Raw genomic sequence first — 21,099 nt, 5'->3', positions numbered from 1 at the left:
GTTGCAAACTCAATAATGTTATTAATTTTAGTAGGATGACCTTGTCCTAAGGTATGTCCGTTCAATATCAGCAGAAGTCCTCTTCTCCTTTGAAAGGACAATGAATGACAACATCTACTTATTGTATCAGTGGGCGTTTTGCTTTCCTTGATACCAATTCTTATATGGACTTTCCCGATGAAACATAGGTGAAACTAAAACAACCTTACATACGTGACCGCGATGAAAGGCGTCACAAAGTGTCTTTTGAAAACCGACCCTTCTTAAAATAATCGACTTAAAAAAGTTGGTATAGATAATTTAATTTTTTGTAAATCTACTAAATTCTACTATTAATCCCAACGAAGTAGGCTAAAATGATTAGTTGCGCATATTTTATCTTCAAATAATGATACCAACGCACTATTTCTTTGCGTAGAGCTAAATCCCCTCCCTGGTTTGTTCCTCGAAGGAATGCACAATCATTTTTCTCGTTTCGCCTTTTAATGAGAGGAAAGATATCTTAAGAGGCGAATCAGGAGCACGGTGCGGAGCTTTCTCTAAAATATTCGAAAGCGCCATGGTCCACGGTCAGTTGGTATCGCGGTTTAATCGATTTTTTGAGATGCTATTGTTCTGGACAGGAGTTAATTTTTTACCGCTCCCGGATCGCCCTCGTGAGTTGCTCCGCCCACGGACACGTGCGAACTGCTTCCAGCTTCCAATGAACAGCCAACGCACTACAAATTAACCAATGAGTCTCTACAAACTTCTTCCGTGAAAAGGAGGATTGTTTCTTGAAATGAATCCATACCGGAAAGTAAATAAACCGCGGGGTATCAAATACGTATTTCTTGATTACGGATCGATTACGCCTACACATTAAGGAAAAGTAACCGATATATGGGGCAACATGGGAAATAAAACACTGAGTAACCTAAACGTGCTAAATTTTTTTTGGATTGTCTCTCTTGGGGTTACAAAGACCGAAGTTTACGGTTGTAAGCAAAAAAAAAAAAAAAAAAAAAAAAAAAAAAAAAAAAAAAAAAATACCGGTCATCCTATACAATGCGCTCGCGATTGCATTCAATCTTTATTTTAGGGTTTTAAAAAATGATTATTTTGGGCAAAATTAGCTGAAAGGCACCTCTAGAAGTAACCGATTCGTTTTCTGACCAATACACAAAGTGAAATCAGTATCCTAGCCTTAGCAACCTCTGTTCAACAAAATCTCGATCTTGGTTTACTTTCGCCACAAATTCACCGTTAAAAAACCCACTGACAGTACACAAATCACGACGAGCTATCAAGTGAGTCTGATACTCACTCGAATTCCTAACTTGATGCCCATGAAGTTTGATTGTAGACGAAATTAAATTTTTCGACCAGGATTGATGGATAATTTTTCCTTTGTTTTTTTTCCCTTTGTCATCAACCGTAAACTTTCAGCTACAGCAAGTTGATAAGGTTGCAACTAGTAGTTTTCCAGAGCTGGCTCAGGCGAATTGTACACCTTTACTAGGTTTCTTATTAGACTGCTCAGAACGAACTTTATCTTTTGTTTGTATTAGTATGACATGTTTTATAGTTGTTTGCGCCCCGCTTTCTTCAAAGTTCAAGCTCGGAGATAAGGTCCCACTCACGGCTAATCTTCTGTGCATCCAAGTGTTCAATATGTGACGCAAGCCTCTCTTAAGTGTTCTGCTTTTCAAGGCGTTGGATCTTTTTTTCGAAGGGAAGGGAGGGAAAGGTGAGAGTGGAAGAAGAGGGGAACGAGTGAACGATAAACTCCTTCCATTTGGAACAACGAACAAGCTCTTCAGGTAAAAGATTTTACTCAGAAAATGCCAGATCACTTTGCAACAGCTTCGGTGTGCAATCGAGTGTAAAGTCGACTCGAAAGGGTAGCCAGCAGCTCCTAGCCTCATATCATTTGAATGTTGCTTCCTCTCAGGCAAAATATCTGACTTAATCCATGCAAATGCATTTGTATGGAGACTGTAGGAAACAATGCTCTTTTTTATCGTTTATTGAATACTAGGAAGTATGCTAACCATTTAATGCATTTTTTAAAAACAAAATTGCATTATAGAGGGTGATCAATGGTTGAACGACAAGATTGCAGGAGCCAAAACACCCCCAAACTCCCTCTTCAAATTTAGATTTCCATTTTCTTTAGATCATTCATGAACTTAGGGCATAAAAGTAGGTACAGGGGACTCGGGACTACTCATTTTCTTGAGATTTGGTTAGAAAACAATTTTAATCGATCTTCTTTTTTAAGTTCCTGGAGCATGATTTCATCGGTTGATGTTCCTCGGGGATTAAAAGTGCTGTTGACACTACGATCTAGAGATCAGTCGCGATAAAGTGTTATATAACGTTTAAACTAAAGTGTCACAAAGCACCAACGTAATAAGGCTTCTTTTCCAGTTATTTAAGAGTGGGTGATGTTTGGGACTGAGGAGTTAAGTGGAGAATGAATCCCAATGAAAGCTGAGAGATCTCAAAACCAGGGAAGTCAGATTTCTGGGCCCATTTTTGAAAATTTTAGTCACATGAAGGCACTGAAAAAGTACTGAATTTCTCCGTGGTGGGGATACTATTTTTTTGGGGAAAGTACAAAGTACCGGTAAAGCACTGTAAAAGCACTGCTTTTTGCCTGCCAATTTTAACCGATCAGTAACATCCTATGAACAGTAAACACCCTATGAAAGTAAATGGCTTTCATCTTGATATACCCAAGCATATTTTCGTTTTACTTCACGAGAAAGTTCCTCTTGGCGGCAATTTTTTTTTTTTTTTTACTAAGAAAAAATTGTACGACGGCGGCAAATACAAGAATATTTCAGCCTGCATGATAGAGATAAATAAAATCCCTAACTGACTTATTGTTATTGTTGATAGGGCTACTAATTTGTAGAAACTGTCTCTATTAATTAATTCACTCCAGCCATTATGTCAAGTCGCTTTTTTTTCCAGCGTGATGAGTGGAGCCATAATTTTCGATGGAAGGATTTCGAGATCATTCATCCAGTATTTGATTTACCGATTCGGTTTAGGTGTGAGGTGAGAATGCGAAGTACACTGGAAAAAAACACACATTGGATCTAGAGTCCAGACTCTTGAAAACATTGACAAGAAACAGGACTCTTGATTCAATCAGATTTAAACTTAAATCAAAAGGAAATCCGCTCAAATTAAGAGGCTTGGTTCTTGAATTAAGCTTAAATCTGATTGAATCAAGAGTATTTTTTCTTGTCGATGTTTTTAAGAGTCTGGACTCTAGATCCAATGTGTTTTTTCCAGTGTAATTCGGGAATTGGAGGATATTGGACGATGGCTTGGTTCATCCTCCTCTTCACGACTGACCACTGAGCAGACCACTGAGCCGCTCAAAACCGGGGCGCTGATCAACGATCATCACCCGGACGACTCGATCTATAAAACGGGTTTCGGTGTTCATCAATAGTCCCGTTTTTTAATACTACGTCTCAAAGACTCAAATATTAAACCCACCATGCGATTTCACACGAGCTTTACAGTGTGTGTGGTTGCGGTTCGTGAGGAGACGAATCGTTCAGAGCAGTTTTTAGTTCGATCTCAAAACGCCACGAACAGCTACCAAGTCCAAGTAGTCCCCGCCTCTAGAATTCTTAGCGATTCTCATAGGTTTGCAGCTCAGAATTGGGCGTATTTATAGTTAAAGGAGCTATGTTACATGCAAACCCTACTAAAAAGAACAGCCTTCCTTTCAGCATTTCCAAAACACCGGACATTGTCCTCAGCGTGCGGCGTTACAGGGAATATTTTTTGAAGCTCGTGTGGGACATAATTTGGACCGTATGTTCAAAGTAAAGAAAATTAAAAAATCTTTGTTAAATGTTTAGATTAAATATCTGAATAATAGCTCAATTTTTAGAATAGCTTTATGTCTACGAAGCCGAGGGCATCTATTTGAAGGCCGTTTGAAGAAGGAGAGAAGATTCGAAAGAATGCAAACCAAACCTTTTGTTTGTTTTTTTTTTTTTATCTGAAAGAAGCCTTCGGTCCGAGAATTTCATTTAATAAACCGCTTCCCAGTAAGAATGTGTACGTAATGAATTCTGTGATGAATCTGCAGTATCTATTTGAATCGGGATCCATCACAATGAAAAATATTTGCATTGAGTCTTCCACCTTTTTTTCCATTTCTGAGTCTAGTAGCCGTGTAGGATGACTCACGTAAAATGAATCGACCATGTAACGTCAACAGACGCAAATCCCTTCCCTGACCGGCGAGAGACCTTCAAGTCGTAACTGTCATGCTTATGGAAAATCTGCATCAACGCCGGCCGTCTCATTTGATAATAATACTTTCCGTCCGGAATAAGATCAAATTCCAAGACAGGAATAGCATAACTCGATCATTCTTCGGTATGTTGTTACCTGATTATCGGGATCTTTCATTCCATGCACACGGGTCCTGCAAGTCAGATCGCCTGTTGATTGCTGCAATTTTTTCTCTCAGTTTTTTCCATATTATGTGTGGCCAAGAGAGGTAACGTAGCCTTAATTTTTTTTAAAATTCTATTGTTCAAATGCACCTAGAGCAAAACAAAGCGTTCTTGGATACCTGCCGGAAAAAAAGCGTATCTCATAAATGCCTTCCCGTGGATTTCATACCTTCAGAATCTAGCTTCAAAAATTGTGTTTGGTGTTACCAATTAGGACAGAAGTGCTGGTAACAGGACCCTCGTTTGATGCTTGATTCTTGTAAATAAGCCAAAAATGATAAGATCTGTCGAAACATCGACTCTCTGCGCTCAATATTAACCGAATCATTGCGCTTTGAAAAATTCGGTTTATGACGTCATCCATAGCGGTAGTGGCACAGCTGGCGCACCCTATGTTTCTTTTACCTTGCCTTCATCCGAGTTGACTAACCAGTGCAAATGTGTGTCTTCCTGACTTATGAAAGCAAGGTGGAAGAAAGCAAGGGTGTCACCCACACAAGCAAGCAAGCGGTGGGTGGCAGTCATAGAGCAAATTTTTTGATGCGCGATATCTCGGTTAATATTGAACGTAGAGTCTAGAGAGTCGCTGTTTGGGCAGATCTTATTATTTTTAGCTAATCTACAAGAATTAAGCATCAACATATAGTTTCGTGACCAGCGCAACTGACCCATTGGTCCCTCTCACAGTCAGTTCATTGGGACACCATTTCAAACTTTTAAATGCGTTTTTTCCTCAAAATGCTATACATTGCTATACCTTTTACATGCCCTCTCGCCCCTCTTCCGTCATAGTCCTCAATCAAAGCCCGTAAATTTCTTATCGAAACCCTAAAATCACGGTATTTCGAATCCTTCGAGAGCTTTGGTGTTTCGCGAGTCAGGCGACTCGGAGCTATTTGCGAATGGTGACCCTCCGCCTTCCCCGTAAATGAGGGGGGAGGGGGGTTTGTCCCGCCGGTTAATTTGCGGCTGATGTGACTCTTTATATTCAAGCACCGTGGTTCTTAGAGGTTTCCGCGTCTGCCCAGTCGACGTGCTGGCACTCGGACTCAAGAGTGCAAGTCGCCTCTTCGCTCAATGCTGCCAAATTCACGATGGCGCCCTGCCGAAGATTACTTTTGAAAAAAGAGAAGAACAGCGAGCCTTTGCAGGGGAAAACGACTGCCCGCAAAAAAGCCTCGAAAATTGAACAAGTTTCCACGGAAATGTTTCCCCTAAGCGCCTGCCGAAGATTACTTTTGAAAAAAAAAAGACGAACAGAGAGCCTTTGCAGGGGAAAACGACTGCTCGCAAAAAAGCCTCGAAAATTGAACAAGTTTCCACGGAAATGTTTCCCCCTAAGCAAAGTGTCTAGGACCGGAGAAAGAGAGACCCATAAGGGAATGGAACATTTCCGGGAAAAGTAAAGAACTTGTTAGGGAATTGATGCCCAAAACCGGGAATTTCCTCTTTCTCCGTTCTGAAATCAAATTATTCTTAAAATTAGTGATTTGTGTTAACTTGGCCGCAAAGAATCAGAGATGAGACGAAAATGTTGATTTTTCCCTCAGACTAAGGAGAAAAATCTTGGTTTTTTCCCCCCAAGAAATTGAATGGAAAACAAGTGGAAATCCTGAGTTTTTATCAGGGAATTTTCCGTCAAGAAAAACCAGGGGCTTATCAGAGAATGGAGAAAAAAAATGGACACCATGCCTTAAGTCGCATCTCTAGAAGAAGGGTTTGACACAATTTTTTTGTAGAAGCAAAATATGCTCACAGGTGGTCAGATGGCAGTGGCGCGTGGGCCAATTTGGTAACCCAAAGAAACTTAAGTATAGAGGCTTGGTATCAGGTGACCAAGGTAATTTGGGGGGGGGGGGGGGCTCTTGAAAATTTATCAGGAAAAGGCAATGAAGGACCCTCCTCCACTCCAACCCAAAGAAACTTAAGTATTGAGGCTTGATATTGGGTGGCCAAGGTAATTGGGGGGGGGGGGGGGCTCTTGAAAATTCATCAGAAAAAGGCAATTAAAGCCCCTCCTCCACTCCACCTTCATCATTTCCTTCTCAGTGGTCCAATGGTGCAAGTCAACCACATCAACTTAAACATTTTAGGTAGGTACAGGAGTTAAGTCTTCAACCAACATTTTAGCGAATTTTTTTTTTTTTTTTAGTTTTTTTTTAGTTTTTTTTAACAAATCCAACCGATTCTAGAGCGTGCGAAAAGAAGTGAGATGATCAATTAAATATTACTGGCGTGTCGATCTCTGAATTTAACCTTTCGAACGGGGACAGCGTTAATGCTCGGGCAACGCAGGATAGCGGCAGCGGATTCCCGGGCCGCGATTCGAGGAACGTTGCCAAATTTCCAGGTGAACTTTTCCGGATTACTCGGTCTTTTTCGGCATTCTCGGCAAAAATGGCAACGCTGGTCTCGAGTGCCGCGGCCGCTCGCCTCGTTTGTTTATTGCCGTGACGCCATTACGCGCACTCACCACGACACCACTTACCATTCCCATCGCTGTTGTCCGATCCCGACTGAAATCCATCCGTTTCGACCGTTGAAGTAAGGAAAATTCGACGGTTCCGTTTCAAAATCCGACTGCTCAGCGTCTCGAGTCGCGCCCGTGGAGCGTCGCAGTCTCTCATCGATTCCGCGTCGTCGATGCTTTTCAAGAAGTCAGCGGTTTCCGTCTATGCTGCTGCGGGAGCGCCTCAGAAAGCGTATTACAACATCCAAATATGCATGCGCCCTGTTCAAAATAGGAGGCAATCATCTCGAAATTGTCAGGCCTTAATTTCATTGTTAGTTGAATACTCCAACATCAGGGTTGCCACGGTCAGGGAATTCAGGGAAATCCTGAAAAAGTCAGGGGAAAAAAAAGTGCTCCGGAAAACCTGGAAAAGTCAGGGAATTTGACCAAAAACAGCTAAAAGTCAGGGGAAAATTGACAATTTTCACGAGTTGCTTAAAATCTTTCTTTTTTCGGTTTTGAACGCAATATAAATTGCGATGAAGTGGCATATCTCGCGATGCATTCAAGAGTTAATTACTCGTGGTTTTTCGTGACTTTGTTTTAGTCCGAATGGAATGAAGCAGCAAAGAAGAAGCCGAGACTTGACAAAGGGAGTCTCTTATCGTAGAAAGGAAACTGCATGTGGTGTTATTTTAAAGTTTCGCGGCCATATTAATAACGGAGAAAGGTAGCGAGCGACGAAAAACATGAAACGAGTAAGAATCGAGCGAGAAACTCAGGAGGACCTGAAAGGAAGAGAGGGGTGAAAATGAACAGATACGAATGAAAAAACTGCTACCACCTTTTGTTTATTCGCTGTGAACTGAGACTCCCTCATTCATGCGCGACGTAATATGCCAGATGACTCCCTGCTTGGAAGCAACGGAAAGCTCGCTGCGGATAGCAAGTTTTAAAGTTAGGAAAAAAGGGAAGAGAAAGAAATATGAGAGAAGGAGTGAATCGTCCGCTCTTTTCGAAAGCCAATACTCTAGCCGGTCGTACTTGTTAAGTTCAGGTTCAGCGGTCAAGTCGTGTCAAGTTGATCGACCGACTATAAAGTTCCAAGCGCTACTTGAATCGCGGTTGGATGAAGATCCTCAGCATCCCTCCTCACCATAATAATACCATGGTTTCTTCATTGGCGGACCCAGTAAATTGGCAACATTGTCTTTTCTCCATTTACACCTATGGAAATGTATTGATTCTGGGCCAGCCACCCCCCCACAAATCATACGAACTTCGCTGAATTAGCAGAATCGGTCGTTTTTCAATCAGTCGAGTTGTGAAGGTAACACGGTTTTGGGAATTGCGGAACTGGCCGCTTTTTTCTCGCATTACTATAGGGTGATCCTAAAATCACACACCTTCCCCGGAACTCCTGAGGCTCCTACCCCTTTTCAGGGTGGTCCCTTCCAAATTTTGGAGGTTTCCAAAAGTCGTTTCCTTTGCTTCTGGAGCGCTCACAAAGTTTCTTGTCTGTCTAAAAATGTTCAAAAGTCACCGGGATGATGCCTGGTGCTGGCGGTGTGGGACTTTTGGATCACCCTGTGCTTCAAAATCCAAACTCTCTGTTCGAAGGTTTGTTCGCAATGCGGCAGAGTAGCTCGAAAATCCCGTGACGGCTTCCACGGCGGCGGTGGCGTCCGCGAGCGGTCAAACAAGCGCGAGCGTGGCGTCGTGCCGCGGTACGGCAAGGACTTGACCTGTTCGGAATCTCACATGCAGAGTGTTCGTGCGGCGATTGTGAATCTCCGCATGTACGACTGCGGGTGTGTATTACCGCGCCGGCGCTCGCCCGACTTCACGGAGACGGACCAAGACGGTAAAATGGCCGGTGAGCTATGACGTGAGACGGAGCGACGGAGCGCGATTCGCACCAGCGAGCCGCAGTCCATCGCCGTGGATCGGTGGGCCCAGCGAGAATCTCCTCGGCAAATATCGCACCCAGCCGCAGGGTTGCCGTCGTACATTACCCAAAGAATTATCAAAATTTTAGACCTTTTGGAAAACTAGGATGAGCAATGGAGGTCACCCTTAGTGATGTAGGTTTTGTACAAATTAAAATGGAGATGTTGCATTGTTGCATGTGTGAGGGATTTGCGATTTGACCATTGATTCTTATGTAAAAGTTCGCGAGAAACACGATGGTGCCACTGGTTTTCTCTGAAATCATCTCCCAAGCTCATAAAAAGCTCTCAAAGTGAGGCCAAAATGGAGAGGATATCCCACCCTACCCCTACCCCGAGAAAAGGTAACAAAATCTCTCATTTCCTGAGAGTATATCTCTAATTTTGTCGTCTTTCTGTGATACAATAGACAGCACCTTTAATTAGTCGATTTAAGACTGAGGTGCAAACCGAACACGGAATTTGCCCTGGAACGGCGCGGCACAGAGAGCAATGATGAGGAGAACTTGAGATGAAAAGGAAAAACCCTCGGCGCGGCCGGCGCGGCGGCAGTCGGCATGTAACATATATTAGCGCCTACAAGACTGCCTGAATACTTCACGCATTGCTTCAAAAACAGTGCGGTCGTTGCAGTCAGCAGCGGGCGGCGTGAAACGCATAGCGCCTACAAGACTGCCTGAATACTTCACGCATTGCGTCGTGTGCCGCAGCGGTCGGCGTGAAACGCATAGCGCATACAAGACTGTAGGAATACTTCACGCATTTTGCCAAACACAGTGCGGTCAGCGCGGCGCGGCGGCGGACGTTAAAATTATTAAACTACATTTATGTTTGTTCTTTCATAATATTTTCGTTCATTTCATGTGAATGGAAGGCCTTGTTCACACAAAGATAGTTCTACGGAACTTAACTTTTGCGCCAAGTTCCGTGAACTTTTGCCAGTAACGTTGACAGGGCTTTCACAAAAAATGTGTCCAACACGAGTAAACGCGTTGTATGCACCCCTCGGCCTCCGGCACATTCACTTGATGGTTTTTATTGATGTTTCAAAACGAATGAGAAGGGTCGTCATAATACAGGCGGTCCATGGGCGACAAGTAAGTAAATCCGGCCCTGTGAGACTCTGAGAAAAGAGTTAATTCCACTCTGTGACAGTGTAAGTCACTCCTTAACACTCCGCTCCACATTCATGTCACTCGTTTTATGCGCCATGTAGTCTTTGACACAGAAATTTACTCCAAAATTTTTAACAGTACGGAAAACCCGAAAAGTCAGGGAATTCTCGCCGACCGAGAAAAATTAGAAAATTAGTATGAATAGACAGGAAATTTCGCGCTTAGCGTGTCGGCGCATTGACATTCTAGGTACGCGGTTTCGAATCTCTAGATGTGAAACCTTTAACGAATGTCCAGAAAAAGTTAAAAGAGGGATCGATTGTTGAATCGTTATCGTATGACCCTGTTCGATAAATCCCTATCGTAGCAATGCTTTCTATCGATCAAGGTCAGTATAGGTTTCGATTCAACAATCGACCCGCTATTGATTTTGCTTGTATCCATCCGAAGCAGTTGAAAAGGTCCCAGAATTTATTGACTTACTGAGTGATGAGTGAAGCTGTCATTTATCTTGTATCTCGAAGAGGGGGCAACTTCTGTAACGAAACGTAACTTTTGGACCGATTCAATGGAGTCTGCTGTTACGGAAAATTCTGCCATCTATTCCTCGCGCAAAGTTTAACCTCGAAAGCCCGGTTAAAGTTTGCGTGTTAATTTTCCTCTTTCCCTTCGCATTCTAAGTATAAAATAGAGTCCAGCTATGCAATATGGCGACGCCTCTCTTTGACGAAAAGACTCCGACGCGGCGGGACGGTCCCATAAGAAGACGACACCGTGAAACGAAGCATGGGATCGCCGAGTGCTCGTACGTAATGAGTGAGCAAGGCAAGTCATCTGCCTCGCCGTTATCTTATCCGTTTCCGATTCCCAGTGCAGCCGCCATGATACTTCCGGCCGGAGTAGGCCAAATGCAGGCCCCCCCATGTATTATTATAAGCGCATTAGTCTTGCTCCCGAGCCAGCCGAGTCGGGTTCGCGAAAAACGGGAGTCGAAGCGAGGACAGCGCGCGATGGTGGGACCTATTTACGCTTTCACAGTTTAAAGTTCATCGGCTTGTTTCAAACTTCAGCTAGATCAAAATGAAGAGTTGATTCCTATTGCAAATAGCTCAAAAATCACGATGAGCGCATCGGGAAAGTTTGGACTACTGCTCTCCGTACTTCTCAAGCTGCGCCAGAAGTATGCGTTTGTAAAGCTCATTTCTGCTTAAAAAAACAATACTACGACACACGTGAACATTTCGTAAAAGGAGTCAATCCATCCAACCAAAAGAAGACGTAAGGAGTATGGAGGGATCCTATTGGTTGAAATGAGCGGTTCCCGTAAACATAGGGAGAAAATGATGGACTAACTATTGGTTCTCTCATAGGTTGCCTTTAGTTAGTCTATTACTTACCTCCTTCACGGAGGAAAAAACCTCGTGCGTGGGACCCGAAGTTTAGGTCATATGGATCTCTGAAGTTTTCGGATTGAGCATCTGAACACTTTGGGTCTAGCTGTCGAGGTTCGAATCATACATCTGAAACTCCAGTTCTTACATCTGAATACTTCAGATGTAAGAACCGAAGTTTTTCGGATGTGATAACCGAAGCACTTCAGATTTAAGAACTGAAGTTTCAGATATGTAATCCAAACTTCAGCAGCTGGACCTAAAGTGTTCAGATGCTCAATCCGAAAACTTCAGAGATCCATATGACCTAAACTTCGGGTCCCACGCACGAGGTTTGTTTTCTCCGTGTTTGTTCGTCGTAACCACCCGCTTCCACCAAGGATTCCTCTATATCGATCCCTTTTGAGCTTCGTCTAACAATTTCAACTACCACCCCGCTGACCCATTCGCATTATGATTTTGACGGACGCTTCTTATGATTCGTCTTTCGGGCTCAATGATGTCTTGTACGTCTCGAGCGAAACCGACGACCCAAGTTCATCGCGCTCCATATGGGTCGTCGGATTTTTTGCCGCCGAATGCCGAATGCCGAACGCCGCGCCGTCCGGATCAAGGCGAGTCCGGGAGCCGCAACGGCAACGCAAACATCCGAGGGTGCATTCCTGGATCCGTCCGCAACAATGAAAGTTGCCGAGGAAAGTCCAAGTCCGCCGGGCGGGGTTGCCGGTCGGAGCGTCGCGCCCGGCCGGGAGCCGACTCGGCGCGCCGCGCTCGGCAACGGCAAGTCTAGACCGGAACCGGTTCTCGACAGCCTGGTATTCCGTTCATTCCGCGCCGGGGCCGTTGCCGAGTCTGACGGACAATCCCGCGGATCCGCAGGTGGGGATCGCGATAGCGCGGGTCCGGTCCGGCCACCTCGCCTGGGCTCGTTTTCTTCGTAGGGTCAGCTGAAGCGGTTTCAGCCGGAAACAGCGGCGCGGGCTCAGGAACTTGTCGTTTGTCCCAACCGTGGCTCGACCGAGCGAGGAGTCGAGGACTCTGCCACCGCCGGGGACAGTCTTAAACGATTATTTATTTTTTATGTTTCGATTCGAAGCCATCTGTGGGTCAGGTGGGATAGTCACAGAAAGGATAGGCCTACTATTTAGCCAAAATTATATACGCCGCGAAAAATTCTTTTGCTCTCAGAGTCCAGACTCGGAAAAAAATTGACAAGAAAAAAATATTGTGTTTCGATTCGAGCCATCAGTGGGTCAGGTGGGATAGCCACAGAAAGGATAGGCCTACTAATTAGCTGAAACGATACACCGGGAAAAAGTCTTTTGGATCCAGAGTCCAGACTCAAACTAACCAGAAAAAATAATCTTGATGCTATCGTATTTTTGCTTAAATTGAGAGCCAAGCTTCTTCATTAATGGGAATTTCCTATTGACTCAAGCAAAAATCCGATTGAATCAAGAGTCATTTTTCTTGTCTTTTTACGATTCGAGATACTTTTTTCCTAGCGTTTGAAATAACGGTCAAGTTTCCACGTTAAGTTTCCGCGAATGTCTCTGCGATTGACGTCTGATCGCGATGGAGTTGTTCGCACTGAAAAAAAAAGTTACGTGCTATATGGACACACAGTCCGTTCCGGGCTCGAAGATCGAAACTTTCGGGTGCTGTAGTCGTAGCTTCGATTGCTCCGAGCGCTACGCCCGGAACTTTTGACCTCTGACCCCGGAATGCGAATACGGTATGTTTATATAGCCCGTAAGTACGGCTTCCTCGGTCGGGGAGTGTTTTCAGTGTGATTATCGTGGTTACTACCACTCCGATTCCGCAAATAAATCAAAATTTTCGGAAAACACCCGATTTTGACCATACACCATCGTTGGGCTTTGCAACTCGGCATTTGCAAGGAGTTTTTACTTTCTGATGATTTCAAAGAGTTCGCCATCAAAATACGATCCACCAACCAGCGCAAGTGAGCAAGTCTACAATTTGTTTCGATCCGAGTAGCTGTGATGCTACGTCCAATCGTCGAGATTTTGCGTCAAAAAGGTCAAAAGAGCACCACTCGCCGCAAGGAAGGGGCCAGTGGTTCACGAAGATGAAAAGATATAAGAAACTTCGATCGGATGGATGGTCATTCCGCCGATTCCCAGCCAGTATAATTTCCATATACACATGAAACTGGTTCCCTCAAGATGCCACCAGTCGCGCTGATATCCGCTTCGTCGGCTACGTTGGGTACGCAGTATCAACATCATCAGCTGCAGGGACCTACTACTACGCGGCCGTGCTAAGAAAAAACGCCGTATCAGCCTTCAGACGTCGCCAAGTTTCCTTCGATAAAAACCGAATTTACTGGGAATATTGTGAATATTTTTCCCAAGATTTTCAGACATCAGGGTGTCTAGCATCATGATTTTCCAGATTTCATCAGGATTTGAGGTCATTCAGGATTTAATCCCGATTTCATCAAAATTTGAGGAAAAATCGGTCGTAAAATCAGGATTTGAGAAAAGTCGGGTGTCCGATCGGATCTTTTTATGCTTTTGCATACGTCTATGCAGAAATTCAATTTTTCTCCGCAAAAATCAGGATTTCATCGGGATTTGGAAAAATTATGTAATCAGGATTCCCCCAAATGAGAAAACTAGACACCTGGAAAATTTTATACGCAAATGAAAATTTTAAAGAAAAATGTGCACGAATGTCGTTAAAAAATACATGTTTTATCAAGGGTTTGGCAACTCTCGAATGTCCATACGGCGTTCTTCCTTAGCACAGTAGTTCTAGCAATCTTACCGCCGCCGGAAAGTATCTTCTTAAGCCCCGGAGCTGGGAATCGACGGATGAGCGGAGTATGGCATTGCGGTTCGAAAGTGCGGATTGACCGATTAGAGCGTGGCTCATGACTCCCGGCTCCTCTGCAACACCCCCCCCCCCCCCTTAACCTGTTGGCGCGTGGATTGGCACGTCCTCATCGCTGAAATCTCGGAGTGGAGGAGAGGGGAATGGCAAACTAGCGGCGATGACGATTGGGAATTTTTTTTGTGCGAGTGATTGACACAAATTGGTGTTGAGTCCCCTGCATGCGCTCCCCGGGCGCTGCTGGCGTGCGAGGTAGTCACCGTCCCGTTATCTCGCTTCTTATCACATGGCGCTCAACAGGTTGAGCTCGCGTTTGGCGTGGTTCAATTTACTATTACGACTTGCTGCGACAGCATTTTCTACAGGTGTGAAAGCACAGGTTCAAGACCAGAGACAAGAGACCCTCCACTGGCCTCCTTGCGACAGATGCAAGCTTCTAATTTCGGGGTTTCGACAATTCCTTATGGACAGTTATTAGGGAGCAACAGTCATCACCCTAATTTCGGCTGTTGAACTACCTACAGGGTCGATGATGAACTTCGGGTGACGTCATGAGCCAAACAAAATTTCCAAACGTTGGCCATTTTCGGCTTGTTTGCAAAACGAAACTGCCAACACGTTGTTGAACATCAACCATGTAGGTAAGTCAACAGTAGAATGCTGAAGTCCCGAAAGTAAAAGCTTCTACAATGGCCAAGATACTAGTGGAGGGTCTCTTGTCTCTGTTCAAGACCTATCTTGTGCATCCGATGTTACCGATTTGATTCACTTATAAATAGTGCTGCGGGTAAAATGAATGTCGGAAAGCAGGGAGATCTCTCTGCGAAAGGACTTTTGAATCTAAATACAGTCAAGGATGAGTGCAAGGTAAGGATTAAGTAAGGAAAAGGCAAGGATTTTTGAGAATCGCCAAAAAATAGGAGTTTTCAGGAAAGTGAGGAAAGAGCAAGGAAAAGACACTGAAAAAACAAAGAATTTTAATGACTGGGTACCAGTAGACAATTCAGGGTGTCTACAAGTCCGGAAATTGTACTGATTTTTCAAGGGCGGTCCGGAATCACTGAAAAAGTGCGGAAATTCCGCAAAAAGGTCCCGAATTTTTTTACATTTTCAGTCATGTTTGTCGCAATTTCAAATTTTTGAAATTTTTCTAATTTCGTCAAATGGAGGTACTGAAAAAGTACGGAATTTTTGTGTTGGAGGAGGTATACTGCATTTCTCGAGAATGTACTGAAAGAATACTGTAAAACTACTTATTTTTGACCAGCCTGTTTCAGTAGACACCCTACAACTCCTGCAATTTCTCCATTATGCCAGATTCCGAGGCAACATATGCGATCGTCTCAATTTTATGAAGTGATGAGCAATTATTATTGCTCAAAATTTGCCTTACCTGCCATTCGCGGATCCTTGGATGAGACATCTTTCACACCTTGGCGCTAACAACTTAGTAAACCCCGCCAAAAAATTTCGCCGAGGGCTGATAGGGGTCTCAATCCTAATCTCAGCTTTAAGAATGACAAAGTGGTAAACCTCTGTGATCCCCGCATTCACTCCGAGGATCCATCTCAATCGTGCGTGGAGCGGCGCACCTGAGCCCGAGAGAGCAGCTTTATAATGATTTAATTAGCTTCATTTCTCTCCCCGCTCAATCTGCAATCCGGCCGTCAAAACTTTCATGTTTTTGATCGCGCCGCTTGTGTTTACCGTGTGGCTGCGATATGTCGAGCCGCGAAACTTGATTTACAGGCTCAGCCCGCGTTGACTACTCTCGCCTGTAAATTCTTGTTTCTTGTTCTACGTGAAATAATAAGGGGAATTCGCTGAAATTCGGCCGCTCCGGCAACGCCGCGTAGAGACGCAGTTACCGCTAATGAGCCACACGCGTTGCAAGATTGCGGTTCACGTGGTCCTCGCGCCCGGGAAAGTTCTGCGGGTTTTCGCCGCTGCCCCCCCGGGCGCCCCACAGTGGATCGAGTGGGTGAAGTCGGGAAAAATGTTGAAACTTTGAAAGCTCATTGCTCCGTTCATACGAAACTTTAAGGTATTAAAAGTGGCTCCATTGGTTTCCTTGGGAAATTTGCTTCTAGAGGGTGTCTAGTAACAGGAATTTCCCGATTTTCCCAATCATATCAGGATCTAGGGTCAATCAGGATTTAATCCCCGATTTCATCAGGCTTTGGGGAAGAATCGGTCGTGAAATCAGGATTTGAGAAAAGTCGACCGTCCTATCGGATTTTTTTATCAAGCTAATTTTGTGAAGTTACCTCGCCTTGCGTGAAGGCTCTAAAGCAAATCAGGATTTGGAAAATTATGAAATCAGGATTTAGCAGTCAAAAATCAGGGAAAATCAGGATTTCTCAAAATGAACAAAAAAAAAAATTAGACACCCTGTAGAAACACCCGTTAGTATATGAAATGTGATGAAATTCATATGATGCCAGATGATAGGTTGCCGAAGAAGGTTCTGGATCGGGTTCCCCGTGGCAGAAAGCGCAGAGGACGCCCTGCCAAATCGTGAATTAAGGGAATAAGGCAGGAAATGAGGAGATGCGATCTGCCGGAGGAGCTCTGGCAGGATCGCTGTCATTGGCGGTTGGGTGTCGCAGAGCGCACAGAAGCGCTGTAAGAGCGACTTGTTAGTTAGTTAGTAGTGAAAACATCTAAATTTGCAGTTTCAGTCCAAAATGTCATGTCCGTCTTTCTGATTGACTCGATCCACCGTGCGCCATAAGCGCGCGACGTTATTGACCAATTTCACGTTCACCCGACGCGCACGCTCGCAGGAAATTTTCAGGTGCAAATCGAGAGTGTAAAGCTCGCGAGACCGCAAATCGTCGCTCCTCTGACGTTAAGCCGTACATCCATTTTCTCGTGAGCCCCGAAAAACGTAGAGTTACACGGAGAATAGGGCTCAATTTGAGATGCGTCTTTTCGTCGGAGGCGCGACAAAATGCTCACTCGGATGCCGACTGGAGAAATCGGAAGTTTCCAAAGATTATCGCAGTGATCTCAGGCCGTGGTGGAATAATAATTAATGGTCTTGGATGGGGTCAACGGAACGTGAAAAACGTTCAGCTCTTTTCCGCCGAGAATTTTGTTCTCTGGTCTGAGTTGGCAACATCGAACACACTCTATTCGGCGCCAATTTATCCTTTCCCACGATTCATCAGCTCATCAGACTTCTGACTTCCCAGACGATATTCGATGAAGTATGATGACTGTCTTGGCACTAAAGTACATGTTTTGCCTGAATTCATAAGCGCATCTCGAAAAATTACCGCCTATTACTTCATTTCCACACAGTCATTGTTTTAAATATCAGAGTAAAAAGTAAAACAAGACATGGAAAAACCTTACATAGTTTTTTTCCCCCCATGTTAACAAGAACAGGCAATATGTTTTGCCCTATCCAACTTTTCTCTTATGCGTTCAAGTCTCTGAGTCAGCGGGAAAGAGACGAAGCTTTTTCTAATCGCCAGAGATACGCGAGAAAATTGTGTTGCTTCATAATCGGACCGAATCGGTGAAAAGGGACCTCTTCTTCCGGAAGAAAATTTCAGGAACTTGAAATTCATGCGAAAAACGATCGCGGTAAGTAAGCGCCTGCAAAACTGTCGGAATACTTCAAGCATCGCGCGGTTTGGTCTCGCTCTTCCAACTCCAGGCATTCGGTTGCCGCATGGTGTAGAGGACGAATAGTCGTATTTACGCTGTTTTATTCGTGTATTAATCTATTAATAAATGTGTATTAGAAAAAATATTTGATAAAATGAAATCGAAAAGAAGCTAAAAAACGAAAAAAAGCACAAAGAAATCCTCAAAACCATTACTATACTGGTAATAATAATTTATCAAATTTCACCTTTGAAAATTTGAGAAAAATACCACTTTCAGCGAGCTTACTTTTTTCACATTCCTCTTGTAACATTTCGTCACCCTCTGGCCCAAGTATCACAAGCGCTATGGGACGTTTAAAAATTTCCCGCCGCCATTTATTTTTTTCCAGAGAAATTATTCAAGGAAGCTGTCCGAAAATTTCACTGAATTTTTTTGGTGCTGCCGGTAAAATCCAGTTAAATTTTCAAACAGATTCAACCAACGATTTCTTTGTAAAGAAATAAAACGGCGGCGGAATTTTTTAAACGTCACATGCCGTTTGTGATACTTCGGCCGGAAGGTGACAATTTATCATTAGTTCTATCGTAATTCTTAGTCGTTTCAGCGTATGCACCTTCACTCGCCCCCCTCCCCAAAGGAACAGTTTTGGTCACCGCTCTTTCTGGCCAGGTACACGGCAATCAAATTGGAACAAGTGTGTCGACTGGTTTATCACCGAGCATTTCCTGGCTGCGTGTATGGTGCGATCGTTGATCGCTTCAATCGGATTATAGGAGAATCTACGGCTAAATCCTTCCGACAGTTATTTCCTAAGTGTGCAGCCTCACAAAAGCCCGGGCGATTCTAGCCTCCTCGCACACCCATCCCCCTCGGCGTTGTAAGTATGCCGCCGTCACGCCGACCGCACCGTGGAGGAATAAAAGTTTGATACCTGTCCGATGCTCTATTGTGTCGAGGCAACTCTAATTTATATTTTTTTACAACGTCCCAATCCGCCGCGTTGAAAGTTCGACGTTGAACATCGTAAACCCTACGGATCCGTGACTCTGTTGCCGTTCTGATTACTTTTTTCTATTCAAATTAATTTGTTTTTCTTTTTTTTTCTATAAAAATTAAATTTTTTCACAAACCGATCATACTTAGCTGACTTACTTTTTTATTATTCTTTACGCACAATTGCCATTTTGGGCAGGCCGCCCATCTTCAGGTGACGAAAAAGTAAGTAATCTAAGTATAACCGGTTTTTGAAAATTTTTCAATTTGTATAGAAAAAAGTTTTCATAGTGCCGATAAAGTGTCAGAAAAAATGTGCAGTATGCTACAACATAGCGTTCTGATTACGTTTCACTGTCTTTCTTGCATCGTTCTAAAAATTAGCCCCAAGAATAATCGAATTTTCTCCCGACATTCCAAAGACAAGGACATACTCTCCATTAATATCTCTATTGGTAATGGCAATGCATGACGTCAGAACTTTCTTGAACACAAAACGCATCAATATTAATCGTAGGAATGTGCGCTCGATCCTTCTATTTTTTCCTAGTTTTCCGTTTTCCATGTCCATGGCCGCGACCTTTAATCGGCAACGCTGTTCTGCAATCATTTTTGTCACCGGTTTACAACGCTTGACACCGGGGCCGAAAGGTCACCGCCGGAACCGGAGGCATCGCTGCCAGGTTCGGAGGATAGAAAAAACTCGCTCCCAGCGGAGTTCCCTGCGAAGTAGGCGAGTTTTTTCGGGACAACGACAACCCGACGACTGCGCTCAACGGCAGTGAGGATGAGCGATGAGCGGTTGAGGTTGAGAGCAAATGGACGAGTAAAGTTGACCGGCGTCGCCTTTGTTTTATGACCCGTTTATCGCCGGGTTGAATCATTTTTATTGGCTGACAAATGTGGGTGGTTTGAGCGGAGGACAGAAAGAGGGCATTGGCGCGTCCTTGATGAGGATGAAAGATTATCCGCCCATTTTCTTAGAGTTTTCCTCTTCTATCAATCCGATGATGGATGGAAACTAACCGATAATTGCGCTGTCTATTATTAGTCTATTATTATCTATCTATAGTGCATCCTCTGGGAAACTTTCCTGATCTGAAATTTTTTCATTTATTCATATGAGTTGTCTCTTCTGATGTGAAAGAGGAAGTTAAGTTATAAACACTTCATGGAAAATCCAAATTTCTTGTGCTATTTTATATTATAAAACCAAAGATGGTTAAAAACGAAAACCACCTCTTAAAACTGTAAGAACGGGAACAACGAACAGAGGATGCAAGATGCTACTGCATCAACGCGAAGGATCCTCTTTTGCCTAACCGGCAAAAATGAAGGCGGAAAACGCATCATCAGTTTAAATGTGGTTTCACCGAGAAACAGAGCCTGCATTTTCTGTGTTTTTGCTGTTAATTTCTACCAGGAATGGTTTTTAATGTTTTATTATAATTTTGTCTGTTTCAGGACCAGTACGAGAATTTGTCTCTGCACACGCAGAAAGGGATAGATTTCTTAGAAAAATACGGTCATTTTATTAGGGATAGGTGTGCAATTGAAGTGGAATACGCCTCTAAACTCAGGTAAGATATATTTTAACTCTTATGACTAGCTTAGGTTTGATCACGATTTTCCAGGATGTTCGACTGGTTGATTTATTTGTCATTATTATCATCTTGTAAACCGGCTTTTCGCTCCCTACTGTTGCGGTCCATGTCGTGGTTTGTATTTTTCATCATCATAAATTCAAGGGTGATATCTCAGTTAACTTTAGACCTACAAGACCGGTGTTTGGACGGATGTTATTATTTTTCCACTAATTTATGATCTACCACTATCAAAGCACGATTTTGCCTTCCACGTTACTGACCGCTTAGCCCTTGGTACCGATCTGAATCGTGGTCGGCCGAGCGTCTACCAGGTTTCTTCCAACGAAAAAGTTCCATGCAGATGAATTTAGACAGCTTGTCCGAAAATACAGCGCCTCCACTCCGACAATCCCAACATATACTTCGCTACCACGATGCCCGGCAAGGCAAGGCGTGGTACGATAGACTTTCTACGTATCACTCTCTTTCGGTAATTATGAGGCATATCGCCCGGCTACGCGAATGGATTCGAACGGACCCCTCGCTCCCAAGTCACAATCAGCCGAAGCCCGAAGCTTTGCGCACAGTGGAACGAGTCAATGGCAGGAGGGTACGGATTAGATCGACATGGATCGATCGAAGAATAAAAACGTGAATT

At 43.8% G+C, this 21,099-nt stretch overlaps 1 protein-coding gene across 4 annotated transcripts in view; it reads left to right on the top strand.

Moving 5' to 3' along the window:
- The window catches only part of Cip4 (formin-binding protein 1-like Cip4), a 132,915-nt gene that overhangs the window by 40,453 nt on the left and 71,363 nt on the right, over positions 1-21,099 (top strand). For all 4 annotated transcript variants that reach the window (XM_019045146.2, XM_019045145.2, XM_019045144.2 and 1 more), the window contains exon 2: positions 20,320-20,435. In XM_019045146.2, coding sequence (XP_018900691.1) covers positions 20,320-20,435 — 116 coding nt within the window. The remainder of the gene's footprint in view (positions 1-20,319; positions 20,436-21,099) is intronic.

Source organism: Bemisia tabaci, chromosome 4, assembly GCF_918797505.1.
Source record: "Bemisia tabaci chromosome 4, PGI_BMITA_v3".
In the NCBI taxonomy this organism is placed as follows: Eukaryota; Metazoa; Arthropoda; class Insecta; order Hemiptera; family Aleyrodidae; genus Bemisia; species Bemisia tabaci.
The sequence above is the reverse complement of the archived record's forward strand: the minus strand, read 5'-3'. Positions and strand labels throughout refer to the sequence as shown.